Raw genomic sequence first — 26,459 nt, 5'->3', positions numbered from 1 at the left:
TCAAACTTAAACCATGCTTAAACAAGTACCTCGGTCGCTCCCAGCACATGTGCCAATATATTGGTGCATCTAACATATTTCCATTAATTCCATTATTACTGTTATTATTTTAAACCAGTCCATTGGTTCATCTGCGTCATTTCCCAAATTTCTATAAAGGAATGTTAAAAAGCTGGATTTATATCTACCCAAACGTCAAATGCGTATCATGGTGGCATCATACTTAGTTGTGATATGTGTGTGTGTGAATAAATACTGGACTGTGCAAAAGTTTTAGGCACATTCAAAGAAATACTGTAGAGTAAAGATGCCTTCAAAATAATGAAATTAAAGGTTTCTACATTTTAAAAAAATATCATAAAGAGCAGTAAATAGTGGTAAATGAAACAAAGTCAAGATCCGGGACAATTCGTGCAGTTTTATAAGGAAATGAGGTGTAAGTTTTATTGAGCATCTTGCAGAACCAGCCATGGCTCTTCTGGAGACTTTGACTGTCGCACTCGCTTGTTATTTTTGCAGCAAAGCCCAGCAGCCATCATTATGTTTTTTTTGTCTGAAAAGTGGTGTCTTACGTAATATGCTGCTTTCTTTACTGACATGCAAACATTTTTCTGTAAGATTTATTTTTGTGCTAGAAAACTAATGTTTGGGAATCTAAAATGTTTTTGTACACACACACACACACACACACACACACACACACAAATATCAGACATGTTCACAAGTCCTTGAGGTTCAGGTCCAAGTGAAGTCTCAAGCCATTGTTCAATTTTTAGCAATAGTTCTCAGATAGTAATTGTAATTAACAGTGTACGAGGCTAAATCAATTTTGAAATATTAAAACTGATTACTTCTACAGAATGTCTTGTTCATTCATGCTAAATTGTCTAATGAAGCACACAAGGTTTTACTTAAATCATTCATTCAAATTAAATCAGTTATCAAATAACTATTACATTTGATCCAAAAGTTCTCCCTATAATTACAAGAAAACAGAACGTTCATAGAAAATTCAAGATATTACATTAGAATAGAAAAGATATTACTTTTAGTGCAAAATGCCAACATACTGTGCATTTTGAGCTATTTGAGTTGCCGCGGTTTGCTGTAGTTCTCAAGTAATGATGGGTAAAGGTAGTCGTCCAGCAGCTTCCCTTTGGATTAACTGACTGCTCTTTTAAATAAATGACACGAAGATTATCACAAGGTAAGACTCGGCTATATTGTTGTTTGTTGTTCATTTCTATGACAGCGCTTTTCTAATGTGTGATGAACACGTGCCTTCAGATGCGTCACGCGTGTGTATAATAATGCTGGCTTTGTGTTTAGAAATGGATTGTTGTGATATTTGCTGCTGCTGCACATACTGATAGGGAATGAATGAATGAATGAGGAATGAATAGAAAAAGTTGGTGTTTGATGCAGTCATGTGGGGGTAGAAAAGAGAGAACGTAATCGGGAACGTCAAACCAAAATGACGTGTCCGAGTCGAATCTCGAGTCAGTTGTTCACGAGTCCAAGTCAAGTCACAAGTCTTTTTGGTAACATTTTCTATGAGGCCCATGCTTATAATGAATTATAGCCCCATTTATAATTATTTATAAGCATGTATTACTGCTCTATAAACACATTTATAACGACACATAAAGACCTATACTTCATTATAATAACAGTTGTAGCTACATTTACACTATTGTTATAATTACTTATAAGTGATACACTTGCTTTTTCAATGCCCATGCTCATAATGCATCATACACCAATTTATAAGTATTAATTAATCACTTATGGTTCCATTAATGTATTTATAAAAATACAGCCTGCATTTTTATAATGTTATTATATTATAGTTGTAATGACTTATTGGTAAAGCAGATTTATTTCTCGGCCCAATTAGTGCATTATTTTATATTGTTGTTGACAGTTACGTCGTGCTGCCTTATAAACACTTATTGTCAGTTATAATACAATTACTAACCTTTATCAATGCATAATTGATTGCTTTAAGTAAAGTTTTCACTTGCATAGGATGCAGTTTCCATAATGCAAATGTTAAGAAATCATGATGTTGTTATTATGCATTATAAATGTCTTTAAAATTGTTTATTTGTAAATGTAACTATTGAACAATAATGGTTTTAATAAAGTAATGTAAAAATAGAAATCGTATTAATGCAATCAGTTGCAAAGAATATGGGCGGGAACAGGATATGACATCATCCGTCAAAACCAGGCAGACTTTTTTTTTAAGATGTCGGAGAGTCGTTCGTTCATCATGTGACCGCCCCATAGGCAATGCACCCTGCAGTACCGGAAACCGAAATGATTAGTTAATTCATCACGTGACCGCTCCACTGCGTTCAGCCTATGTCACGTGATGAACGAACAACTCGACTCGAGAGGTGAACTAATCATTTCCTGTAAAGAACCTATGGGGATGTTGCTGCGCATGCGCGGTCAATGAACGAAATGAATGAATCGCTGTCTGAGACAACTCGTTGTTCCCGAGTCATATTAAAGATTCGTTCCAAGTGAACGAATCGTTAATGACCGACACATCACTAGAGCGCGCACGAGAGCTCATTAGAAGGCTAGCTAGCCTTGGATACGGTCGGAGAGTGCAAGATGCCTGCCGGCTGTCAGTGTCCTGAAGATATGAGAACTTAACTGATTTACAAATGACTCCTTTTTTGAAAATAACAGAAACACGCTAAATGAAGCGCTGTACAATTTCACGGAAAAGGTAAGATAAACTATTTTACAACTTAAAACTTGTCCGAAGTAGAACTTGTCAACTAGCATACCCATCATTTTATTCTAACCCTTAGCTTGTTGTCTAACTCGAATCTTAATTATTTAGCACGATATTTAGCTAGACTAGCCGTTAAAAGTCATTAGGTTTTGGTATACTGTAATGATCGGCTACGATGATGTCATGTGGGGTCAAGGGGCGTGGTCGCCGCCCTGCTCTCTCTCTCTCTCCCTCTCTCCGTGAACTTGACATCGTGTGCTGACACGCGGTCTCATGTAAGGTACCAATTTTGGGATGTTTTACTCGGTTAAATCCTCTTCTAATGACCGACCTGTAACCCTGCGTAAACCTATGGTATCCTTCATGCAATAAACGGAGAACAGAACTTTCCCTTCGTGTCCGGTTGAGTTATATTAACTTTACTGAGCAACCCGTGAGGATCTAGCCGGGAAAGGTACGTTTCTGATTGACTGATTCGACACACCTCGGTGAGCTCCGGCTGCTACTGACCTGCATAGTGGAGGAGAGGACAAGGCAGGACTTTTGTGTCTGGATTCTATGGACAAACGAGCAAAGTAGCACTTCGTGAGCAGAGAAAAATGCACCGTGCGTTTAATACGTAGGTGTTGGGTGAAGGAGGGGGGAGAGTAAACACCCATTCATTTAAACTGTTACTATTGGATTTAAGGTTATCTGTTGCTATTGGGAGTACATGCAGTGACTGGGTATTTTGGGATACGTGTATGTATACATGCATATATTTTTTTTTTTCAATATATATGTGTCTTAGGAGGGCGCACAGTGGCTTAGTGGTTAGCACGTTCGCCTCACACCTCCAGGGTACTCCAGGGTCGATTCCCGCCAGGGCCATGTGTGTGCGGAGTTTGCATGTTCTCCCCGTGCTGCAGGGGTTTCCTCCGGGTGCTCCAGTTTCCTCCCCTAGTCCAAAGACATGCATAGTAGGCTGATTGGCGTGTCTAAAGTGTCCGTAGTGTATGAATGGGTGCGTGAGTCTGTATGTGATTGTGCCCTGTGATGGACTGTCACCCTGTCCAGGGTGTACGCCACCTTGTGCCCGGTGCTTCCTGGGATAGGCTCCAGGTTCCCCGTGACCCTGAAAAGGAGTAAGCGGTTGAGGATGGATGGATGGATGGATGGATGTGTCTTAGGATCATCACTGCTGTCTGCTGAGATACATTCTCTTACTGATGTTAATGTTAACTAATGTTAAGCATTTTTTCCCACTTCTCATTTAATTATTGATAAGGTGTTCTGCAATAGTATAACCACATTTCTTACTCAACTTTTGCACTGGCTGAGCGTTTTGATATATTCACATATGGGGGTGGTAATGATGAGGGTAGTTTGGTTTCGGCTGAAATTTTGGATGGTGGGTCTTTCATAGTTCAGCATCTTGCCGCTCGGGTAGATTAGTTGCAACGACAGGTAGACATACTGACATCGGCATTTAGAATGTCTGTTGACTTACAACGGAGCTTGCTGTAGCAGTTAGAAGATCTGACTTCTCAGCATTCACGTAGACAGGACACAAGGGCCTCACCCTATACTTACCTCAACCCCTGCAACGTGCACACTCGCTAGCCACACCAACCAAGATCATCAGACTTCTCAACAGTCACAGGGACAAGCCTCTAATGCCTACCCTGTATTTAGCTCAACCCCGGTTACACACACTCTCACTAGCCACACTGGGCTATTACATCCACTGACACCTGCAGTTCATTCAGCCCATCTTCCTGGACTTATGCCACCCGGGTTTGATGGGGGTAAATCTCTTGACCCAGAAGAATGGCTTCAGTCTGTTTCTTTGTACAAGACAACGCTTGGTTTATCTGACACTCAGTTCTTCCTTGAGTTGACAAGGTTATTTGGAAAGGAGCCCCAGAAGTGGTATTCTGCCATGCAGCCACACCTACTCTCATGGGAGCATTTCTCAGATCTCTTTCGACAGGCCTTCCTGCCTACAGACAAATGTAGAGAAAGTCTGGAGAGGGATTTTGGACAGAGTTCGGACTTCAAATGAGCCACTCCCCACTTTTGTAGCTCACCTAGTGACTGAGTTCAAGCGACTAAAGCAACCGCCCTCTGAGCGAGAACAGATTGAAGTAATCTGCCGGCATGTCTCTGATCAGAATAGACTAGCCCTTCATGCTACCGCACCTACTACTTTAACAGATCTACTTCTGACCGCCCATGAACTACATGCTGTATTCGGGCCTGTTTCTTCTAGTAGAGCCCCCATTGCCCCGACACCTCCTCGCCAGGACCTGTACTGCTACAAATGTTTGACTCCGGGGGTTACCACACGCAATTGTGGGAACTGTAGGAAGAATAGGCAGAGTGGTAGTGCTGAACCTGCTGGAGGGGTTGCTGTAGTTTCTAAGATGGGCCAGGAGACTCCAGATACTTCTGAGGTCACTAGAGGTGGGACTGGTGCTTGGCATCGTAGGTTTCAAAGGGCTCGTGAGGGTAAGCAGAGAACGGAGTCAGGGACCAGTGCACAACAGACAGAGAGTTCACACACAGTTAATTTGGTGCGAAACAGCAAAATGAGGTCAACGAATACTCCACTGATGGCAGTGGTGGTCGTCAATCAGGTTTCACTGAAGGCAACCCTGGATACAGGCGCATCCATTTCAGCAGTCCATCCATTCACCCTTCTTAAATGCGGGATAGAAGGAGATGCCGTTCTTCCTTGGAATTTTTCCCCGCTTGAGTTGGCGGACTCAAAACAATGCACCCCATCTGGTGTTGTATGGCTACCTGTTCAACTACTGGATCAACCGTTTACTCACCGCTTTGCCATGATTCCAGACCTGTCTTGTCCCATTCTCTTAGGGACAGATTTTATGATTCAGGCTGACGTCCACATCCACCCAGCCACAGGAAGCGTTAAATTGGGAGATAATGCCACCTCAGTGCCAGACCTAAGCTTGCTGGAGTTTGATTATTTCGAGGGCCACGTAGCTAGCCTCAACTTTAAGGATGTCCAGACCGATCTTGGTCCAGTGGTGGAACAAGCAGCCCTGCCTTCAGCGGACAAGAAAAAACTGGCACACCTATTGGGAGACTTTGTTCATCTTTTTGGGGCGAAGCTGGGACGTACTTCATTGATTAAGCACACAGTAGACACTGGGACTGCAAAGCCAGTGTGTCTTTCTCCCTACCATGCTGCACCTGCAAAAAGAAAGATTATCGAGGAGCAGATTTCCAGAATGTCGGAGGATGGCATTATTGAGCCTGCTTCAGGGCCCTGGGCCTCTCCAATTGTGATAGTCGAAAAGCCAGGCACAGATCCAAGATTTTGTGTAGACTTTAGGAAAGTGAACAAATATAGATTGAAGGACTCCTACCCCCTTCCAAGAGTGGATGACACTCTGGATTTTTTGGCACGTGGTAGATTTATTTCCATGCTGGACCTTGCATGGGGTTACTGGCAAGTATCAGTGGCCCCAGACACAAAACCAAAGACAGCTGTCGTGTCCCACAAAGGGCTCTATCAGTTTAAAGTTATGCCTTTCGGGTTATCAAATGCACCTGCAACATTTCAAAGATTGATGAATACTGTATTGGCAGGGCTCACCCACAACTGCTGTATGGTGTATCTGGACGACATTGTGGTCGCCTCACCGACCTTCGACCAGCATCTGGAAGACCTCACCAGTGTGTTAGGGCGTTTGTCAGATGCAGGCCTTTCCTTGAAGCTGGCTAAGTGCCATTTTTGTACACCAAAGTTACGCTACTTGGGTTACCTGGTGACACCAAAAGGCCTTGGCCCTGACGAGGGTAAGGTGGCTGCGATTAAACAGTTTCCCACACCGAAGACAGTTAAAAATGTGCGACAATTCCTGGGAATGACGAGTTACTACCGTAGGTTCATCTCAGGGTACGCCCGTATTGCCGAGCCGATGACTGCCCTCATGAGGGAGGATGCCTCATTTGTGTGGTCCACTGACTGCCAGGTGTCTTTTGATTATTTAAAACAACAGCTAATCAGTGCCCCGGTACTAATTTTGCCTGACTTTGAGAAGCCTTTTGCAGTACACACGGATGCCTGCGATGTGGGCCTTGGTGCCGCATTGACCCAGACTGGTGAGGGTGGCTTGGAGAGGGCTGTCGCTTTTGCGAGCTGTACCCCGCACAAGTCGGAACGCCCATATTCCACTTCAGAGAAGGAGTGCCTGGGGGTAATTTGGGCTCTGGAACATTTTCATCTGTACATTGAGGGCTGATGTAGCTTGAGGTGGCTGATGACAAGGGTAAACATCCTGTGGTCAAGAGGTGTGGTCAAAAATCTTTTTGGATCAATGTCATAGCTGTCTTGCTCATCTTAAAATCAAAACAACCAGAAGTCATTGTGCATTTAAAAAAATTAATGTTTTTAAAAAAAAAAAAAAAGTTACATTTGATTATGTACAGTATGGCTTGTACAGTGTAAATGTTTGACTAGAAATATATTTTTGTTCAATGAGCAAGTACATAAGCAATCAATCAACATAAAGTTGTAATGTTTGGCTGCAAGCTTTCTAATCATGCAGAATAAAGTTTTTAAAAAATTTATTTAACATAAAAGAAAGGTTCAAAATGATACGATAAATTGGAGAAATTTACCTGCTTATATCATATATACATTTTTTAAATATTATATTATAGCTGAATAAATTCAAACCAAAATACATCAGTGATTCAGCATAGAAAGGCTTGGGGTCACTAGTATGTGAGAACCACTGTGCCTTGAGAGGAAGCATGGCTCTCTGTACTTTTCACTCCTGGAGAAAAGGAGCTGTATCTGCAGCAAGCAGCACACCTTAAAATTACAAACCAAATATACTATAAAATGATCAATAAAAATTATGCACAGCTAAAAGGGTGAGGTGCAGACCACCTCATGCTTTGTACTTCTCTTTTCCTGTTTCACTGATGCTGCAGATATGATTTAAATCTCTAAAGTACTCATTGTAATCGAGCGCATATCCCACCACAAATTTGTCAGGAACCTCGAATCCTACAAATTCAGGTCTGTAGCCAACACTCCTCGGTGTCCTCTTCACAAGTAAACTGGCCACCTTTAGCATTTTTGGATTGTACTGCTTGAGGAGCTCTAACAATGTCTGCATTGTCTTCCCAGTATCTATTATATCCTCCACAATCAAGACATTCTTCCCTGTGAGTATGGACAGATCATCTCCACCAGTCACCTTAATCTCACCTGTGGACTGGTCATTTTGGTAGCTTTTGAGGCGAATAAACTCCACAGTCATTGGGATGGAGCGATCACTGTTGCGGTTCAGTGCTTTGATGTAGTCCAGCAGGTCTGCAAAGAACTTGTAGCCCCCTTTGAGCACACAGAGGGCAACAATGTGGTGTCCCCCCATATCCTTCATGATTTCCTTGGCCAGTCGCTCAGTCCTGTCCATGATAATTCCATGAGGTATATAGACACGTTCCAGGTCAGAAGCATAGTGCTTTGGTATGCAGAAGAGGTCGAGATCATAACCCTGCTCATCATCGCCGATCACCACACAGGAGCTGCTGGACGCCATGGCCAAACTGTTAACAGTGTGAAATTCACCGCGTGTACTCGGTCCAGTGCAACCCGGTTTCTCTTTCAGCCTGGGAAGCTTCCGACAGCTCTGCTGAACGCAGTCTGGAGCTCCTTCACGCCCTAGGCACACAAAAAGGGTTACCTGTAACTGGGAGGTTAACAGGTGGACAAATCCTTATATTGCTCCTCTATTTGAATATTGATGTGATATGTTTTCTTTTTTTCTTATTCTCTGGTCTTTTTTTGCTTTATATATTTTTCTTTAAATGCTAAGTCTGTGAAGGCCTTATATTGGTTTGACTATTCTATTGTCTTACAAGAGTGATTGTTTCTTAATAGGGTAATGTGACGTACTGTTTTGTTTTTGTAATACTGTTCATGCCTGTGTACCTTGAGGTTTTGATGTTACGTTAGTATTTCAACAATGTGAAGTTCTGAATGTTGGACTACAGTTACATAGAACAGGCAAAGGTGTGATTAATAGTACTGCTTTCTGTAGCCCTACTTATGTCAGCTGTCACACAGGCACATAGGTGCTGTTAAGTTTCCTTTATGTTACGGCCTGAGGACAGCCCTTGTTTTAAGTCGGGGGGATATGTAATGATCGGCTATGATGTCATGTGGGGTCAAGGGGCAGGGTCGCCGCCCTGCTCGCTCTCTCCGTGAACTTGACATCGTGTGCTGACACACGGTCTCATGTAAGGTACCAATTTTGGGATGTTTTACTCGGTTAAATCCTCTTCTAATGACCGACCTGTAAACCTATGGTGTCCGTCACACAATAAACGGAGAACAGCACTTTCCCTTCGTGTCCGGCTGAGTTATATTAACTTTCCTGAGCAACCCGTGAGGCTCTAGCCGGATCCTTACAATACACATGTATTTGTTTGACTAAATGGCGAGTAAAACTTGAGCTTCTCGTTATAGCTAGTACCTAGTGTAAAACACTGAGTAATTATCTATAAAGCTACGGCGACTATTTTGCTAATTTTTTTTTCTTTTACGTGAATAGTACAAGTTGTAGTTATCGTTTGGGCTATGTAAAATTTACATATCAAACGAAATGTATTTTGTTTAGTAGATTTTCCATTTTGATTCAATAGCGTTAAAGAATGTGAAATAAAAATCCCCGACTCATCAATATTTGGCTAATGCAATAAAATTTATTTTCCTCTCAGAATGTAGTACCCACACGTACTGCGCATGCGCAAATCTGTCCTACCTCAATATGTGCGACCCACACCTACCGCGCATGCGCAAAACCTGTTTTCGCGCTTAATTATGGCATATCTGAAGACCCGCCCATATTTTTGAGCTACCTTGCCTTTGCAACTACGAATTTGGATGTGAATTGCAAGTCAAATCAATCTAGCTTGAATTTAATTATTTTCTTAAATTAAAATGCTAACATACATAGTATTTTATAGTAAAAATGAGTCTTTACCAATATAATACTTTTGTGATTGTGATACGTGGTACAATTAAACACCACCACAGATATTTGAAGCTGATAAGATGAGCTACCCCTCTTTCTACATCCTTTATTAAGGTGGTAGTTCATTCAGAGAAAGCACATTCCATTAGATTAACATGACAGCTTGAACTACCGGTAACACATCCTGAGCAGGTAGGACAGATCGTCCGAACACCGGTCAAAAGCACAGGAAACGACACGCCAGACTATTATAAAGTCTGGTTCATACTGCAGGACAGACGCCGACAGATACGTGTGATGGAGCAGGAAAAACACTGAAATGTAATCTTACATGGTGGGGTACTCTGGATCCAGGGTTTTCAACTACTTTTAGGTCACTTGAGATACAATTTTTTATCCGATAAGGGTGATTTAGTTAGATTTGTTTTATTTTATTTAACATATATTGTGAGTTATACTGAATGTTGTCATTTACTACCATTATAAACTGATCGTTCAAATCATTTCACAGACAACTGAAGAGACTGAAGAGTTTCTAAATTCATCTTGCGCAAGTCGCACACGAGTTGGCGTGAACCTGCTGAAGACCATAGATGCCAAACAGCATGTAATCGATCAGCTAGTCGCAGTGTTTGAGGATCTCAAATCAGGTAGTGAAACCAACCAGTCTTACTTCTACCTATGCATGTAAAGGTGCTTTGGCTGAAAATTGTCAAAATGGCCCTATTAAGTTTTTGGCTGAAGGAGAAAAAAGAAATCTCATGCTCTTGTCTCACACAGAGATGTTCATGTGGGCTCTCTTGCTTTCATTTTAAGCTTATCAAGATAAAAAATTATATCTATCGGTATATGTTCAACTTGGACATGTATATACATTGTCTGTCATGTACACACACATTTGTTGCACCACCTTTAATGGTCTGCACTTGTATAGCGCTTTTATCCAAAGCGCTTTACACTGTGTCTCATTCACCTATTCACACACACACACACACACACACAAACACCCCAACGGTAGCAGAGCTGCCATGCAAGGCGCTAACTTGCCATCGGGAGCAACTTGGGGTTCAGTGACTTGCCCAAGGACACTTCGGTATGTGGAGTCACGTGGGCCGGGAATCAAACCGCCAACTCTAGGATTAGTGGACAACTCGCTCTACACCCTGAGCCACAGCCGCCACACCTTTAGCTTTGATTACAGCATGCATTCATCGTAGCATTGTTTCCATCCAGAGTTGCATTCATTTTTGGCTGAGATCTTGTATTGAGGACCGGAGAGTCAAACCTCTCCATAAACTCTTCTCCAGCACATCCCAAAGACTTTCAATGGGGTTAAGGTCAGAACTCATTGGTGGCCAATTCATGTGTGATAAATGATTCCTCATGCTCCCTGAGCGAGTCTTTCACAATTTGAAACCCAATGAATCTTGGCATTGTCATCCTGGAATATGCCTGTGCCGTCAGAGAAGAAAAAATCCATTGTTGGATAACCTGGTCATTCAGTACATTCAGGTACTCGGCTGACTTCATTTTACTGCCGCATAGACATTTTACTGCTGAGCCTAGACCTGACCAATTGAAGCAACCCCAGATCATAACACTGCCTCCAGAGGCTTGTGCAGTAGGCTGCATGTGCTTCCCTTCTTACCCTGATGCACCCATCACTTTGGAATAGGGTCAGTCTGGACTCATCAGACCACATGACCGTTTTCCATTGATCCACAGTCCAATCTTTATGCTCGTTTTTATCTGATTAGCCTCATAGTTGTTTAGTCCCAATCCTGTAACTTCTCATCACATTGTCCATGTGGAAATGCTCTTACTTTGACTACTGAGTCTGGTTCCTCTCAAGGTTTCTTCCTCATATCATCTTAGGGAGTTTTTCCTCGCCACCGGCTCGCTCAATAGGGATAAATTCACACACTTAAATTGTGTGTATATAGAACAAATATACTTTGTCCATACCATTGTACCACGTGGAACACTATTTCATACTTTTCAGGTCCGTAAGTATTTGGACAGCGACAATTTTCATAATGTTACCTCTACACCACCACATTGGATTTGAAAAGCAATCAAGATGTGATTGAATTGTCGACTTTCAGCTTTAATTCAATGGGTTTAACAAAAAAATATTGCCCCTCCATTTTCACAGGCTCAGAAGTACAGTTTTACAATTGACTGAGCAGATTTGTGGTCACATTTGGCCTGTCTCCTCATTATTTCGTGACAAATTAAGGTAAGGAGTTGATTTCAAGTGTTGAATTTGTATTTGGTAGCTGTTCATGGGAACTCTCCATATGCAGCATCCCCAAAGAGGTGTCAATGCAAGTGAAGGAGGCCATCATTAGGCTGAAAAAAAAACAACCCAAACAGTCCCTTCAGAGACATAGCAGAAACTTTAGGAGTTCTGATGCAAGATTAACACAAACAACCAGCCGATCACGTCAATACATGTTCCAGTTCAGTTACTTGAGAAGTCAGACTGGAGTACTTGTTCCACATGTTTTGAAGTTTGAAGATCCTTGTTACAAAATGTTATTCTGGCAAGCTCAATTAGAAAAGCTATGCAAATTATTGTGGCAACGCTGCCACTCCAGCAACTAACTTTGTTACTCGAATCTGAAAAGCAGTCGCCTGGCAAAACCTCTTCAGAGATGTCGTCGAAGCAGGAATCAGAAGTGTGTGAAGTGGAAAATGACCAGTATTGTATGCCTCACGACACAATTGCAGCAGAAGCTCGAAGGAATTCAGAAGGGTCCCTGACTCAGAATGTGACCAACTACATATCTGAGCAGCAGCTTGGAGACTGCCTTAAAATTCAACACCAGAAACAGACCTCTTCTCAACTCATACATTTTCTAAGAATAAGTAGAAAAATGGAACAGTTGAGTTTCGCAGGCTTTGAGGAAGGGGCGTTTGTGTTAACGCAACAATTGAAAAGCAGAACTGTAACAAATAGGGATCCGGAGTTCATACAATTACCAAGTATACACGAGAAGCCGATGGTTTCTGAGACGGACTATTCTGTACCCGTCTTCAAAGTAAAAAACATCAGCGCAGGGTCTGTGACCTACAGATGTATGATTTTTACAAACTCTGAGTTGTGGGATATTGGGGATATTTCCACAGAGGTGGAAAATTCCTTGCAAGTTTCAGTAGCCGATGAACGTTTGTCTTTTGCTGACCACGATGACTCCCGTATCCTGAATCCATTTACTCCGAGCTTCTGTATTTCATGCAATGAATCAATGACTTCAGAACAAATGAAGCACCAGTGTGGCATGGAAGCGGTGACCAACAGGTCAATGGATGGACAAGAGGCAGCAGTAAGAATACCTGAATTTAAGATTAAGAAATTTGAAGAGATGCCTGTTGTTGTCACCCATGTTGTCAGCCCAGGGAACTTCTGTATCCAGCATAAGGAAAACAACCTACAGGAACTGTCTGATATTATGGCGTAAGTAGTAGTAGTGTGGGTTTCATCCTTTTTGTCTTTCTTCCTTCCTAATATCTGCTAACGTTCTTTTTGTTTTCCATTTTAAAACAGAAAGAAAAACAATAGGTCCTATGCTGAAATAAACTGCATCCCAGATATCGGCGCTTACGTAATGGGATGGAGCACTGAGCAAGAGTTGTGGTGCCGTGCCCAGGTGACCAAGATATGTGGAATGAAGAAGGGTGAGACATGAAACGAAGAAAAATCCCTAAAATAAACGGGGCGTTCTGATGATGATGATGATGATGATGTGAATTTGGCTTCGTTTTATATTAGGAAGTAGTCCCTTGTCCAGCAGACATGAAGGCATGAAAAACATTGGAGTGGAGATCAGGAGAATTGACTATGGAGATTCTACTTGCCTTTCACTTTGGAATATCAAGGAGCTTTGTGGAGAAGTTGCTAAAATACCAGCACAAGCGCTACAAGTCTGTCTAGCGGATGTAGGTGTTATCTTATTTCATATAGTGATCTTTTGGGGTTTTTTTAAATTATATTACTTATGATGTTTCATTTACTAGGTGAAACCAGTGAATGGTGAGAGCTGGTCCACTGAAGCAGTCAGTTGGTTTAAAGACACCGTGAATAAGAGGACACTGTATGCTAGGTTCTATCCAGAGGGAAGCAGAGTTCTCGTGGAGCTCTTTATGGAGAAGGGGAAAATTGGTGCTATGAGGTAGAGTAAGTTTGATCAGTTGAATATAAGATGTGTAAAGCTGTAGTTTTCCGTTTCCTTGTATGGCTCTTATTGCAATAAGAACCCTCTGACAACAGTTAATGCTACTTTTTTATTTATTTATTATTCCCCCCCCCCCCCCCCCCCCCGTTGCAATCAAACTTATTCAAACCCCAGTGCAAATCAGGTTTATTGTCAAAATTTGCAGACTTTCAGCTGTTTTCAATGAACAAACAAAAGCAATTGAAATATTCTGACACAACGGACGCTTCAAGCGGTTTCACCAAATTCGACTGAAAACGCAACTTATAATGAGTTCTCCAGTTTCAAAATTATTCACCCCGCTGACTTTGCTAAAGTCAGTAAGGAGGGTTTATTTTCTGGATGTTGAACCTACTTGTCCACCAGGAAACAACAAGAACAACAAAAAAACCTATAGCACTGACACACAATCTTCTTGTCACAGATGCCCATGCTACTAATTTGTCCAGCGTTGCTGATGCCTTGCTGTGAGCAACACTTTTACTGCTGGATTATACAGGTCTGGGTGTGACGTGACAAACGCACTCCATCTTTCTTAAAACCAATGCAAATGACTGAAACCCTGCCAACCCTCCTGTTTCCTCTTGGCTGAAGAACATACAGCATGTCAGTGTACCATCACAAGTTTAACGCTGAGGAACTTTTTTTTAAAGACTGATGGAGCACATTTTTGTGCATCAGCAAGCATTGGTGTAATCTGTCAATTGTACTGGTGCATTTTTTTTTTCTTCTTCCTTGTGTTTTTTTTTTTTTTTTTCCTGACTGGTACAAAGTCATTATGAAAGCAGCCTTAAGGTGAAAAACTGTCTGTGTTCGGTCAAATACTAACCATTTGGTGTTAAATAACCTACAAAAGTAATGTGCCTATAATACCGCCTACCTTCGTTCTGGATTTTTATATTATAATTCTGTTTCTTTTAATGTTTTATTTAAACAGGAGAAGTTCTTGTCTGTCTTTGAGACTGGCTCAAAATGGTCATGCCAGGCATGAGCGAAAGAGCAGCATGCATCTGAAAAGAAGTGAGTAGAACTTATTAGTCGTTAAAAGGAAGAATTCATTTGTTAATAAACGGAGTGTGTGATTGTCTTCTAGGTTACGCCCACGAGCAATCAAGAAAACGCTCAGCGGAATGGGAGAAGTATCTGATTTCCTGTTACGCTCAGAACAGAAAGTGACACATCTTGTGATATAAGGACGACAGTTAAGACATTCTTGCTTTTCATCAGTGAATAACTTGTTACAGGTTTGTAAGAGAAATTGACGTTTAACTCGACGAAGAGCCTGAAGGTTGTTCCTTGTCTTTTACTTTTAAAGATGTTTATTCTCTTAATACATTAGATTTTTTTTTTTTTTTGTCAGTGTTCCCATCAATTAATACTGTTGAGTTGTAATACTTCTATTACGTCGGGCATGTGGTAATGCCAAAGGCTTTTGACGGCCTGGTTCGACTCGTTTGTGATCACAGAGAATGTTTTAACTGACAGAAACGAGTGCGTTTGGACATTGCAAATTGTATGTGTAGAAATGGTTATTTAACCAGAACGATGTTCGCGGCAGATTGGTCGTAGTGCTGTGTGTTTGTGTTAGTGTTTTGTGTATGATTCTGATTTGTGTTCGTAATTTTCTGCAAATTAAAACAATGGCTTAAAACACGCACATTAAAATGACACTTTTTTTTTTTTCCTTGCAAATGTTAAATCCATTTTGTTTTCTTTACTCAGTTGAACAAATCAAGACCTTACTGTAACCGAGCCAGCCGGGTATCATGCTGCTGTTAGAATAACCTTAAACTGAAGATCAGCCCAAAGTCATCTTGCTAATTTTATTAATCCTGCATATGTAATCTATAGAACTCAAATACTTTGGTATTTTAAAATGATCCTAAATGCTAAGGTTCCAGTAAAGGGAAATCATTAAGCTACAGAATACAAAGACATTTTAGTTAATTGTGTTTTTGCAAATGTTGTGTCAACAGTTTGGGGAATATGGCCCACATATGGGTCTGATGATTAGGTGTCCACATATATTTGGCCTTATAGAGTATGTTTCCTCAGTGGCATGTGTCGCGACATCCTTTTTACGAGTCAGAGTGCTCATGGGTATTTGTGGCTATGGCATTGCTCAAATTCTTCAAATTCTAATTTGGCTAATTTTGCCATTTTGGATTTTGTGAGAAGCACATGCGGAGAACTTTTTAAATACTCCTCCCTAGGCGATTCATGTGATTGTCACCAAACTTGGTCAACATTATGCCAAGGCGATAAGTTAATGCGTAATAAAACGGGAAATATGAAGTGTCTCACAAATTCAAACTTGAGCTGTATGTTTGGTCATGAGGACCGAGCACATGGATGTGACTATCGCGAATCACGGTCATAGCGCCACCAACTGGCAGCAGGAATTGTCACTGAAAGCAGGCTTTTAAAGTGCCCCTCAGATATTACCTTTCATGTAGTGTGTTCTAGAGCTGTTTGTGAATGTAAGAAGTCTGAAAAGAGTCTTCAGTACTTCCGGACTTACTTCCTGTACAAACTGATGTTAGTTTGTAACACACAACCCCGCCTCTGATCTTTACTGGCTGCTCGCAAACGACGTGTTCTTTGGCCGCCCTCAAACACTGCAGTTGTAGTCACGGGATTCGCAAAAACGATTATTCGTTAAAGACGGGGCCGTATCCACTTTATTTTGACCGTCTTGCGCCTCAGGATCACAACCTGTAAGTATGATTTAATTATTTATGTATAAATTTTCTACCAAGTGTTCCAAATGCATAGTTTTGTGTTGTATACATGTACAGCCAGTACACAGCTGTAGGCCTCTGCTAACCAGCTAACTCACGTTATTGTCAAACTACATACAAACTTACCACCGAGAAGCGTCCTGCTCTCTTCGTGGTTCGGGTTGATCTTCCGAAGTATCACTATGAAATCGATAAGGTAAAACCCACGACATTATTACTGCGCTGAAATTTAGATAAGGTAGTGGGTGTTTCTTTTCCGACACGCGCTGTACACAGTAGACCAATCAGACCAGAGTATGCTCTGTCAAAGGAGGAATTTCGAATGAATCCTTTAGAACTCACCATTTTAAGAAGTCGTCCGTGGGGTAATGCTGCAATTTCAATTATGAGCAAATTAAAGTCTTTTTTGACCTCGGATGCATGTAATTCTATCGTACGAGACCTTTAAAACAAAATTAGGCAGGTTTTAAAATAATAGGTGCGCTTTAAATGCTGAAACGGATTGCCGTATACGTACGCGACGACTAATCTGCGTAGAAGTAAAGCGAGGGCGAACACACCTAACGTCTTCAGTGGGCGGGGTTTTGTGGGTGACGCGTTGGAGTGGTCGGTTTTGCGGGGTGTGGTCAAATGACGGAGGTCAGGGATAAGCTGTAAAGTCGGGTCTGTTGCTGAGGAAATGGTATTTGTACAATAAGGAAATAAACACAGGTATGTTCCAGTAGGACTGTATTGTTTATTATTTACACCATTATTATCGATTCGAGTCGACGCTATTAATTTAAACAGGAATTACGCTAGGATACATGGTAATAGTGGTGAATCACGACTGGCCGTTGCGGATTGTACCACAATAGCTAAAGCTAACTAGGGTTTTGTGCTTGAGGCCCAGCAACGGTCGATGGTTCATGACGAGTTATCCCGACAGATTCCGAGTATATTGCGGCATCATGTAAATTCGGCACAGTTAAACAGCAGCGTTTATTTTCTGGCCTGATGAGTGAAAAGTCCAGACTTATGTCACTGAGCTCTTGCTGTAGAACTGCTGGATAGCAGGGGTGTAGTCTGGCCTGGGCGTTAGAGGCTGTACACCCGAAGATAGATAGATTTATTTATTTATTTATTTATTTATTTATAATCTTTAACCCTGAATATTTCTCCACTACGCAATTAAGCGTCAGTAAAAGAAGACGGGATGTAATTTTATATCTTCAGTGAACGGAGGTCAGACCAATCATACAGAGTTTACACAGGAAAATACGTGGAAATACTCGCATCTGATTGGCTGACAGTCTCTCAATTCTGCCAAACACGAGATCAGTGTTTCTCAGCCGGGAGTCCGCCGCCCCCTAGTGGTCCGTGGCATAATTGCCGGTGGGAACGTTTCTTAAATGTTTAAATAACATTTTAGCTATATTTATAATATATATATATATAAAACCCTTCCAGAAGCATTAACTCTTGTGAGCATCGCATGTCTGAGGTAGCGGTGTAGTAGAGTTTTGGGAAAGGTATTATGTATTATGGAGCTCTTGTATGGTTTTTGTACTGTGTTTAACCAAGTATTGATGGAGAAACAGCCTTTATATCTTTTCTGTTCAGGTATTCATGTTTCAAATGTCTGATCACGTTCACGAGGACTTCCTTGCTCCCGAGGAGCCTTTTCCAATGCTCTTGCAGCAGGGAAACCTCAGCGAAGACGGCACGCTGGATGTTAGTGACTTCGGCTGTCGGCTGTCCTCTTGTCATCGGACAGACCCTCTGCACCGCTTCCACAGCAACAGGTGATCTCAGTAATTCCATTTAAACACCTTGTTTTGCAGTCAAGATGACTCGACATGCGTTGAAGATATTCATACGAAGAATCTCTACCTTGGCGGTGGATGTCCGATCGCTCAGACGTAACGCGTAATATAAATCCAGAACGAGTCCCGTGACTGAAAACCTTTTACGTTAGGACTCTGACGATACACTCCGATCATGATTCGATTCACAACACTGACCTTGTGATTCATGAGTCAATTCGATTCTCCAGAATATTCCGAACCAAATTTGAATGAAGAACAATTTGGACACGACAAACTGGGATATCTGACCAATCGGAGCAGAGGATGCTCTCTGAAAGGAGGAGTTTCGAACAGATCCTTTACAACGGATCATTTAACGAGTCGTTTGTGACACCGAGGGAGGAAAAATACCTAATGCTGCACTTTAAATTATGAGCATGTTAAAGTGTTTTTGAACCCGGATGCACGTAAATCTATTGTACGCGACCTTTAAGACAAAATTAGACCCGTTTCAAAACCATAATAGGTGCGCTTTAACGTCAGCTAAAATACCCGAAGTCTGCAGCCTCGGTCTCAGACACTGTAGATCACAGCAGCGTGGGGCTGGTGGTGTCGTTCGAAAGCTACGGAAGAACTCTTTTTAACTATGATGGAATTTGTGATTCAAATCGTAGAAATCATTCTAATCTGCCCAAATTATAAAATATATATAGAGAGAGAGCGTTCTGTGCCCGATAGCTCCAGATCGCAACAACTGACACGCATTAGAAGTCATACAGTTGCATATCACAATGTATTGTTACACCCCTACTTTGCATGTTGTTGTTGAAGGTTCTTCTTATTCTTTCTCTTCTTCTTCTTCTTCTTCTTCTTCTTCTTCTTCTTCTTCTTCTTATTATTATTATTATTATTATTATTATTATTATTATTATTATTATTATTATAATACAGAGCCTTTAACCACTGCCCCACACATTCTAATGTGGATTTATTTTGCCTGGAAATGTCTGGATGAATGGAAATATGTCTATAATACCCAAAAACCTTAATTGTGACAGCCCTAGTACAGAGTTCAAACAGTATCAAAAGTCAGTTTGTGTGTGTTTTATATTCACTCTAGGTGTTTTTGTGTAGCTCTATAGTTCTATGTGCCAGATATGAATTATTTTTGTAAATGCCTTCCCTTTGCCTTTTCGGTTTAGATGGAACCTGACGTCCTGCGGCACCAGCGTGGCGAGTTCAGAGTGCAGCGAGGAACTCTTTTCTTCTGTGTCTGTCGGGGACCAAGACGACTGCTTCTCTCTCCTGGACGATCAGGAGCTCACTTCTTTCGACTTCTTCCCAGAAGGCAGCGTGTGCAGCGACGTGTCGTCTTCCATCAGCACGTACTGGGACTGGTCCGACAGCGAGTTCGAGTGGCAGGTAAGGCTCGCCAAAGCGGAGGAAATAAAATCAAGATCTAACGTTTGCTTTTACGTCTTTTTAGCACGTCTGACGGACGTAGAGCCGTCCTTTCAGGCTCTGAAGAGAAGACACCTTTGTTATATTATTAGGGTTATAACCAAGCCGAATTGTAAGGTCCAGGTTAGAGCTGGGTGATCTTACACGAAAAAGATTCATTTAGATTCATTAGTGAAATATTTCAAGCCTTTTTTTTTGTTTTGTTTGTTTTAATCTCAATTACAGCTTACAAATCAAAAATCCAGTCTCTCAAAATATCGAGCAGCTCGATAAAGCTTGCTAATGCCGACTTCTCCCTAGGCACAAGTTCAGCTTCGTCTTTACGGTTGTTCGCTCGCAGGTTATATCTGAACTGTGTCCGACTGATGTGTTGTTCCTCAACTGGAGTATACTGTAGGAACCGGGGACCCATGAGAGGGTTTGAAAACGCAGAGAGGTTTATTTGACACGGATGTACGTGTGATTTTTAACCTGTATGGACTAAATCTTGCGTTCTTTCAGTTGCCAGGAAGTGATTTCGCCAGCGGTAGCGATGTACTTTCTGACATCATACCCAGTATACCGAGCTCACCTTGCCTCGTTTCAAAACGAAGGACCAAACCTCATAGGAATCTGGATGAATTGCCCTGGAGTGCCATGACCAACGATGAACAGGTACGTCTGACAGCATAATGTGTCTTAAAGCCTCTTGAGCAATTAAAATCACTATTACACGTCTTGCTCTCGGAGTGATCTATTGTTAGTAGACCACTAATCATGAAGGTAACCGTCGTCTCGACTTTCCTCCATCTGTACACCAGCTGTCTGACTGTAGAGATGATTTTGTAACCTTTTCCATCATGAATCTCCATTGTTCCTGCCATGACGCACAACCACAAACCTGTCTCGTGAAGATCAGACTCTGATAGATCCCTGTTGTTTAAATAATAACACGGCGCTCGCTCACTCACTCACTCGCACCTGATCGTCATCCCGTCGATTGAAAACACCCGAGTCTAATTTCACCTTCAAATTAACTGCTAATCCTTGCGGTTCACATACTTTTACCACTCAGATATGTAGTGTTGGATTATTCTCCTCAATGTATAAATGACCAGGTGTAATACTCGCATCACGTCAGTTAACTAGCTTTGCTTGGTAACGTAAGTTTTAATTCGGTACTTGTGTGTCTAAGTATGTAAGTTAGCTAGGTTAGAGGTTTCTGTATTATAACATTAGCTCTGTCTTTTTGCTATCTGCTATCACATCCATAAGAATTACTCCCTAACGGGGGGGGGAAAACGTTTATTCTTCGTTGAGGTTTACCTGATCGATGCTTCGCAACTTGCTTATCCCAAGGGATCTGATAACATCGCCTGTTTTTCTTTTAGGTGGAGTATATCGAGTACCTGAGCCGGAAAGTGAGCACGGAAATGGGGCTGCGGGAGCAGCTCGACATAATTAAAATAATCGACCCGAGCGCTCAGATATCTCCAACCGACAGCGAGTTCATCATTGAGCTGAACTGCCTGACGGACGATAAACTAAAACAGGTCAGTAAAAAATTTGCCGGGAAATTTTTAAAGTGCCATATGTAGTGCTTTTCTTAATTCTCTAAGACCAGCGCTGATGCATACAGCTGTGATTCAGATGAAACTGAAAACATTGCTCTAAAGACTATGAGCAGAGTTGTACGGTAGTTTATATACTCGTACGTGTTTTTTTTTTTTTTGTTCTTAGGGTGGTCAGAATAGTTTTTTTTTTTATGCGACCGAAATGCGTGACCCGAGAAGTGATCAGAATGCTGTGTGAGCCTGGAGATCTTCTTCTTCAACACACATCTAGTTTAGACCGCTTCATTCAACAAACGTTTATGTTTGGTGTTTTTATTCATGTCCGAGGTTCTTGCGTTGAAATATATTAACGCAACCCGTGGCTAAAATTATTAGAGGATGTTCATACGGCTTTTTTTTTTTTTTTTTTTTTTTTTTTTTTTTTTATAAAAATGATTGAATCGCTTAATAATTTGCATTTGTAAAACAAATACCAGCACAAATCTAAAAACGCAAATTAGTCTGCAGTTAAAATTGAGTGCTTACAGACCTTCGCTTTGGACTTTTTGAAAGGAAACATGGCCCCAACAAGAGCGCAGTCAAGTGAAACAATGGAAAGGGTTATAAAACTCCTTCGAGATGGAAATCCAATCCAGAGTGTGGTGGAAAATGTCGGATGTTCCCTGTCAGCTGTGTGTGAAATCAGGAGCAAGTATAAACAAAATGGGAAGGTTATAAAAGGAAAGCGTACGGGTCGACCGAGGAAGACGTCAAAGTGTCAGGATAGAGAACTCAAAGCGATACGAATTGGACGTAGAAAATAGACAACGAAACAGATGAAAAACAAAACGGGCGGGAACACGAGTCGACGTTTGTGACAGGACCGGAAGAACTCGGCCGAACGAAACGGGATTTACGTACAGAAAAGCCAAACGAAAAGCAGCGCTAGCACCTAAACAGAAGGAAACGAGGTCAGCGTGGACTAAAGAGAAGCGATCATGGAGTGTGGAGGATGTGATCAGTGATGAAGGAGACGATGCTGGGAATGTCGTCTGGTGCCGTTCTAACAAAGACGACTTCCTGAAGAAAACGATCACATTTCCCCGCTCAATTATGATATTGATGTTGGATGTCAGGTGGAGGACCAGCGGAAACTTCACCAGTCGATGCACAGGTGTACGTTGAAATGCATGAGCTATAGGCCACAGCGTAAACACTCGGACCTCCTAATAAATAATAATAATTAATAATATCAAGTCGACATAATAATAAGAGGTAGAACAATAGTATGATGCTTTGTCAAGTTCACATCGTAATGATCAGATTATGTAGAACAGAATGTTGGCTCGATTGTCTGCACTGTGTTTAGCTGATGATTCATTCCTAGCGCTCATCTCGCCTTTTGATGGCGAGTAAGTGTAGATACACGAAAGATGAATCTCATAAAGAGGCGTTTAACTCGAATCTCGTGATTTATCCAGGTAAGGAACTACATCAAAGATCATAGTCCACGGCAGAGACCGGCAGGACTGCGAGACAGCTGGAAGAGGAGCGTTCCCAGCAGCGCCAGTGCTGTAAGCGTGCAGAGTAGCAGCAACGTCAGCATGGTCAGCAGCACCAGCAGCAGCGCCGGATCCATAAGTTCCAATTCGTCCACGAGCATCAGCTGTGCTCACAGCGACGGCAACCTGGCCGCTGTGGCCGAGCGCATCCGAGATTCCAAGGTAGACACGAGACCGTGTGTGTTTTTCCTTACTGGAACGTTTAAGCAGCGTTTGCACAGAACAGTATTAAAGGATCTGGTTTTATAAAGTTATAAGGATTTCTAATAGGGTGCAAACTATTATTTTAACAGCAATTAAATACCGAGGGCCAGATGTACAAAGTGTATATACGACCTGAAAAAACATAGGTTATGTACAAAACTGGTTTGAATTCTTTAAAGGACATTGGAGAAAGAATTAATCGGGGGAATGTTACCTTGCGTACTTTGTTTTGCTTTGCAATCCTTTTTACTTTTCTTTTCTTTCTTTGTTTTTTTTTTTTATAGAAGCGCTCTAAGCAGAGAAAACTCCAGCAGAAGGCTCTGCGTAAAAGACATCTGAAAGAACAGAGACAGGCTCGCAAGGAAAGACTGAGCGGTCTGTTCCTTAACGAAGAGATCCTGTCGCTCAAAGTCACCGAAGAGGACGACCACGGTGACGACGTAGACATCTTAATGTGACGAGAGCAAATTATTCCGTGCGACTTCGACTAATTCTCGTCATCCGTACCGTCACCTTTCCGTCTGTCGCTCTTAGTACGTGAAACCTCTTCGAAGTCAAACGAGTAACAAAGGAAAAACAAAAAACTGATAAATAAAGAAATCACTAATAAATAACGAGAAGACGTCGAGTCGTACGGCGGTCAACCCGCCATAGTGGTTTATTTAACGTTAATGTAGTTCACGGCTACTCGCGTAACTAGAGCAAAAGTTTATTCACCGAATTTCTCCTACAATGTTTGGATCTAGAAGCGTCCGTGTCCGGTGTCTTTCGTTCTTAGCGTTTCAAAGTGTTGGACATGTTCGGGAGGTAAAGCGCACTGAACACGAGGAAGCAAAATATCTATCGGTCAGTCATTGTGGATCGAAAATTTTGTGATTTTTTTTTTTTTCCAATGTTTTTCTTTGTTGTATGTATTTTTGTGTCGAAACAAAACCAACCGCTTTGCAGATAGCGTAATCCTCGTAGTATGCACTTCTAAATCGAGACTCGAGTTTAACCTGTTGGTTAGACCGAATCAGCGGCCCCTTCAGGATTTTGCAGACTTTTGGAAACTCCGTAATTTGCCCAGGAGCTTGAAATTTTTCAACATCACCGCAGATTTTGGGCCAAGACGTCACGTGACATCGCCACAACGTGCATTCCGCCGAAGCGCCGTTTCGAACGTGAGTACGGCTAAAAGGTCTCGTTTACCAACAGGCAATTTGGCGCGATTGCGATTTCGCCAATTCAAGCACAAAAAACTCGGCAAATCTTTAAAAAAAAAAACAAAAAAAAACTCCGCAGCAAAATCCGAACGTTTTTGGCTGCAACAATCACAAAAAAAAAAAAACCTCTGCGAAATCCTGAAGCAAGCTTTTGTGTCTTCATTTCTTAAAGTAAAGGTTAGAATCGGAGCAGTTTTGGTTTAATGAGGAGATATCGTCTGACTATACTTTCAGCAGCGGGTTATTTAAGTTTCTTTAAGTGAAGCCCAGTAATAAGTTTCACACATTTTATTTGAGGAAGATTTTATGTGTGTGAGAAACTCTTTAGGTTCCTATGATCCATTTAACGAATCGTTCTGTTCAGTAAAGTACGCATGTTGCAATTTCCCATGTCGTTTTATTTCACCCCTCGTAGTGCTTAAACACCTGGTTAACCTACAGCAAAGATGTCATGGCCTGAGTATGGATAAGGGTCCGTGGTGATTCCCAGGTGCTCATGAATGAAGAGACACTTCTCGTAGAGCGGCATGCCGGCCATCCGGCCCACCTGTAGGCCAAGGCGTTGGCATTCACTACCCAGTGGGTCAGGCTTTGCTTATACAGGGGGGCTTCACATGTCTTTCCACCATAACGGATGAACAACTGCTAAACTGATCAAAACGCTGCTGTCCGGGTCACGTAGTACCGTGAAGCACACGCCGGGCATAGCAAGCATCACTTCCTCTGTTCCCCTTCATTGAATGCTGCAGGGTCATCCAAACACTACGTCTGGCCACAGGGTTACTCCTGCATCATCTGGCCACCAGCATATGCATGGCAGGCGTGTATCTAAAGCATGCAGGTCTTCTTACCGAAGTGATTGCCAGGAAGAAGACGGTCATTAGAGAGAAAAATCAATTTCAGATCAGCGCTGGATAAATGTCGGGATTCCCTGTCGCATGAAACCATCGATGAACAGACAGGAACTTGGTGAAAGATTGCCAATGGCGATGTTATTTTTATATTAAAACTGCATCGTCATGTGTCGCGGTCACCATGTGACTTTCTGCTAAGGTCACGGCACGTGTTCGCACGTGCACGGGAAGGTATCCAGGTGTTTAAACGCTCCTTCTGGCAGATGTTCACGGAACCAGTTAGGGTACATACATAACTAGCATTCTGACAAGAATTTCATTTGGGGCGCTAGTGTATTTGTGGTGCCTTTCTCAATTTACCTTAGAGGTTGTACGTATTAGAAATGCACTTGTTTATCTGACATAATATGAGGGAATTTCAAGATTAGTAGGCCTTTTTGAAATACAGCATATCAGTGAAAACAAGAGATTGCTGTGAATCCAGAATGTCAAAGTTAGCCGGAAATACATACGCTGTATGGTTAAAACTACGTGGACACGCGACCATCATACCCAAATGTGCTGGTCGAACATCCTCTTCTAAATGGGAATTAATATGGAGTTGCGTCACGTCATTTGGAACAAGGCTGTGGGGATTCGTGCAGTCAGCCACAAGAGCATTACTGAGGTCAGGGACCGACGTTGAGGGAGAACACCTGGCGAGAACACCTGGCGAGCAGTCAGAGTTCTACTTCATCCCAGTGGTCTTCAGTGGGGTCGAGGTCAGGGCTCTGTGCACGCCACTTCTTCCTCACCGCTCTTTATGGGCCGTGCTTTGTGCACAGAACATTGTCATGTCGGAAAAAAGCCGTAGCCTTGGTTCCAATGAAGGGAAGTCTTCATGCTACAGCCTACAAAGACGTTCTAGATGAGAAAGGCCCACACATGGGTGCGATAACCGGCTGTCCACATACTATTGGCCATATAGTGTATACAATCTAGAGCTGTACTATTTTATACAGCTTTGCGTCAAAAGGACTTCCGAAATGAGATCTCTACAATAGTGGCGCTCCGACTCAACAGGATGTGGCTGCAGGGTGTGATTTTGAACATTTTCATTCTATACTGTCTGAGTATTCTATTCGATTTTATTTGTAAAGAGGT

The 26,459-nt window shown here is 41.9% G+C and overlaps 3 protein-coding genes across 7 annotated transcripts; 2 read left to right on the top strand and 1 right to left on the bottom strand.

Annotated features, from left to right (window-relative positions):
- Window positions 1-2,656: 2,656 nt before the first annotated feature.
- LOC128611109 (tudor domain-containing 6-like) lies at window positions 2,657-16,090 on the top strand. Of its 3 annotated transcripts, XM_053630385.1 has the most exons (8): window positions 2,657-2,743; window positions 10,265-10,403; window positions 13,151-13,213; window positions 13,304-13,434; window positions 13,529-13,695; window positions 13,774-13,928; window positions 14,908-14,990; window positions 15,064-16,090. In XM_053630385.1, the coding sequence occupies exons 3-8, from the start codon at window positions 13,209-13,211 to the stop codon at window positions 15,144-15,146; spliced, it is 624 nt and encodes a 207-aa protein (XP_053486360.1). In that variant the 5' UTR covers window positions 2,657-2,743; window positions 10,265-10,403; window positions 13,151-13,208; the 3' UTR covers window positions 15,147-16,090. The 3 variants fall into 3 exon arrangements, with proteins under 3 accessions (XP_053486360.1, XP_053486361.1, XP_053486359.1); XM_053630386.1 differs by lacking the exons at window positions 2,657-2,743; window positions 13,151-13,213 and having other exon boundaries at window positions 9,941-10,403; XM_053630384.1 differs by lacking the exons at window positions 2,657-2,743; window positions 10,265-10,403 and having other exon boundaries at window positions 12,576-13,213.
- Window positions 7,317-17,240, bottom strand: LOC128611112 (hypoxanthine-guanine phosphoribosyltransferase-like). 2 transcript variants are annotated; one of them, XM_053630392.1, is made up of 4 exons: window positions 17,054-17,240; window positions 16,838-16,891; window positions 16,492-16,685; window positions 7,317-8,438 (listed from the first exon to the last, which is right to left on the bottom strand). In XM_053630392.1, exon 4 carries the CDS (start codon window positions 8,314-8,316, stop codon window positions 7,660-7,662), a length of 657 nt encoding a protein of 218 aa, XP_053486367.1. In that variant the 5' UTR covers window positions 8,317-8,438; window positions 16,492-16,685; window positions 16,838-16,891; window positions 17,054-17,240; the 3' UTR covers window positions 7,317-7,659. The 2 variants fall into 2 exon arrangements, with proteins under 2 accessions (XP_053486367.1, XP_053486368.1); XM_053630393.1 differs by having other exon boundaries at window positions 16,838-17,059.
- A 42-nt stretch (window positions 17,241-17,282) lies between these two features.
- Window positions 17,283-24,849, top strand: fam199x (family with sequence similarity 199, X-linked). 2 transcript variants are annotated; one of them, XM_053630388.1, is made up of 7 exons: window positions 17,283-17,422; window positions 18,314-18,495; window positions 19,701-19,920; window positions 20,461-20,613; window positions 21,330-21,491; window positions 22,973-23,215; window positions 23,542-24,849. In XM_053630388.1, exons 2-7 carry the CDS (start codon window positions 18,320-18,322, stop codon window positions 23,713-23,715), a joined length of 1,128 nt encoding a protein of 375 aa, XP_053486363.1. In that variant the 5' UTR covers window positions 17,283-17,422; window positions 18,314-18,319; the 3' UTR covers window positions 23,716-24,849. The 2 variants fall into 2 exon arrangements, with proteins under 2 accessions (XP_053486363.1, XP_053486364.1); XM_053630389.1 differs by having other exon boundaries at window positions 17,348-17,422; window positions 18,292-18,495.
- The last annotated feature ends 1,610 nt before the right edge of the window (window positions 24,850-26,459 follow it).

The sequence above is a fragment of the Ictalurus furcatus genome, chromosome 8 (assembly GCF_023375685.1).
Source record: "Ictalurus furcatus strain D&B chromosome 8, Billie_1.0, whole genome shotgun sequence".
NCBI classification, from domain to species: domain Eukaryota; kingdom Metazoa; phylum Chordata; class Actinopteri; order Siluriformes; family Ictaluridae; genus Ictalurus; species Ictalurus furcatus.
The sequence above is the reverse complement of the archived record's forward strand: the minus strand, read 5'-3'. Positions and strand labels throughout refer to the sequence as shown.

Excerpts from the sequence above, each read along its gene's own strand:
- LOC128611112 (XM_053630392.1), bottom strand. The coding sequence starts at position 8,316 with ATGGCGTCCAGCAGCTCCTGTGTGGTGATCGGCGATGATGAGCAGGGT.
- LOC128611109 (XM_053630384.1), top strand. The coding sequence starts at position 12,633 with ATGGAACAGTTGAGTTTCGCAGGCTTTGAGGAAGGGGCGTTTGTGTTA. Across the intron at positions 13,435-13,528 it reads GATATGTGGAATGAAGAAGG|GAAGTAGTCCCTTGTCCAGC; the intron begins GTGAGACATGAA and ends GTTTTATATTAG. Across the intron at positions 13,929-14,907 it reads GGGAAAATTGGTGCTATGAG|GAGAAGTTCTTGTCTGTCTT; the intron begins GTAGAGTAAGTT and ends TTATTTAAACAG.
- fam199x (XM_053630388.1), top strand. The coding sequence starts at position 18,320 with ATGTTTCAAATGTCTGATCACGTTCACGAGGACTTCCTTGCTCCCGAG. Across the intron at positions 21,492-22,972 it reads CGGACGATAAACTAAAACAG|GTAAGGAACTACATCAAAGA; the intron begins GTCAGTAAAAAA and ends TGATTTATCCAG. Across the intron at positions 23,216-23,541 it reads AGCGCATCCGAGATTCCAAG|AAGCGCTCTAAGCAGAGAAA; the intron begins GTAGACACGAGA and ends TTTTTTTTATAG.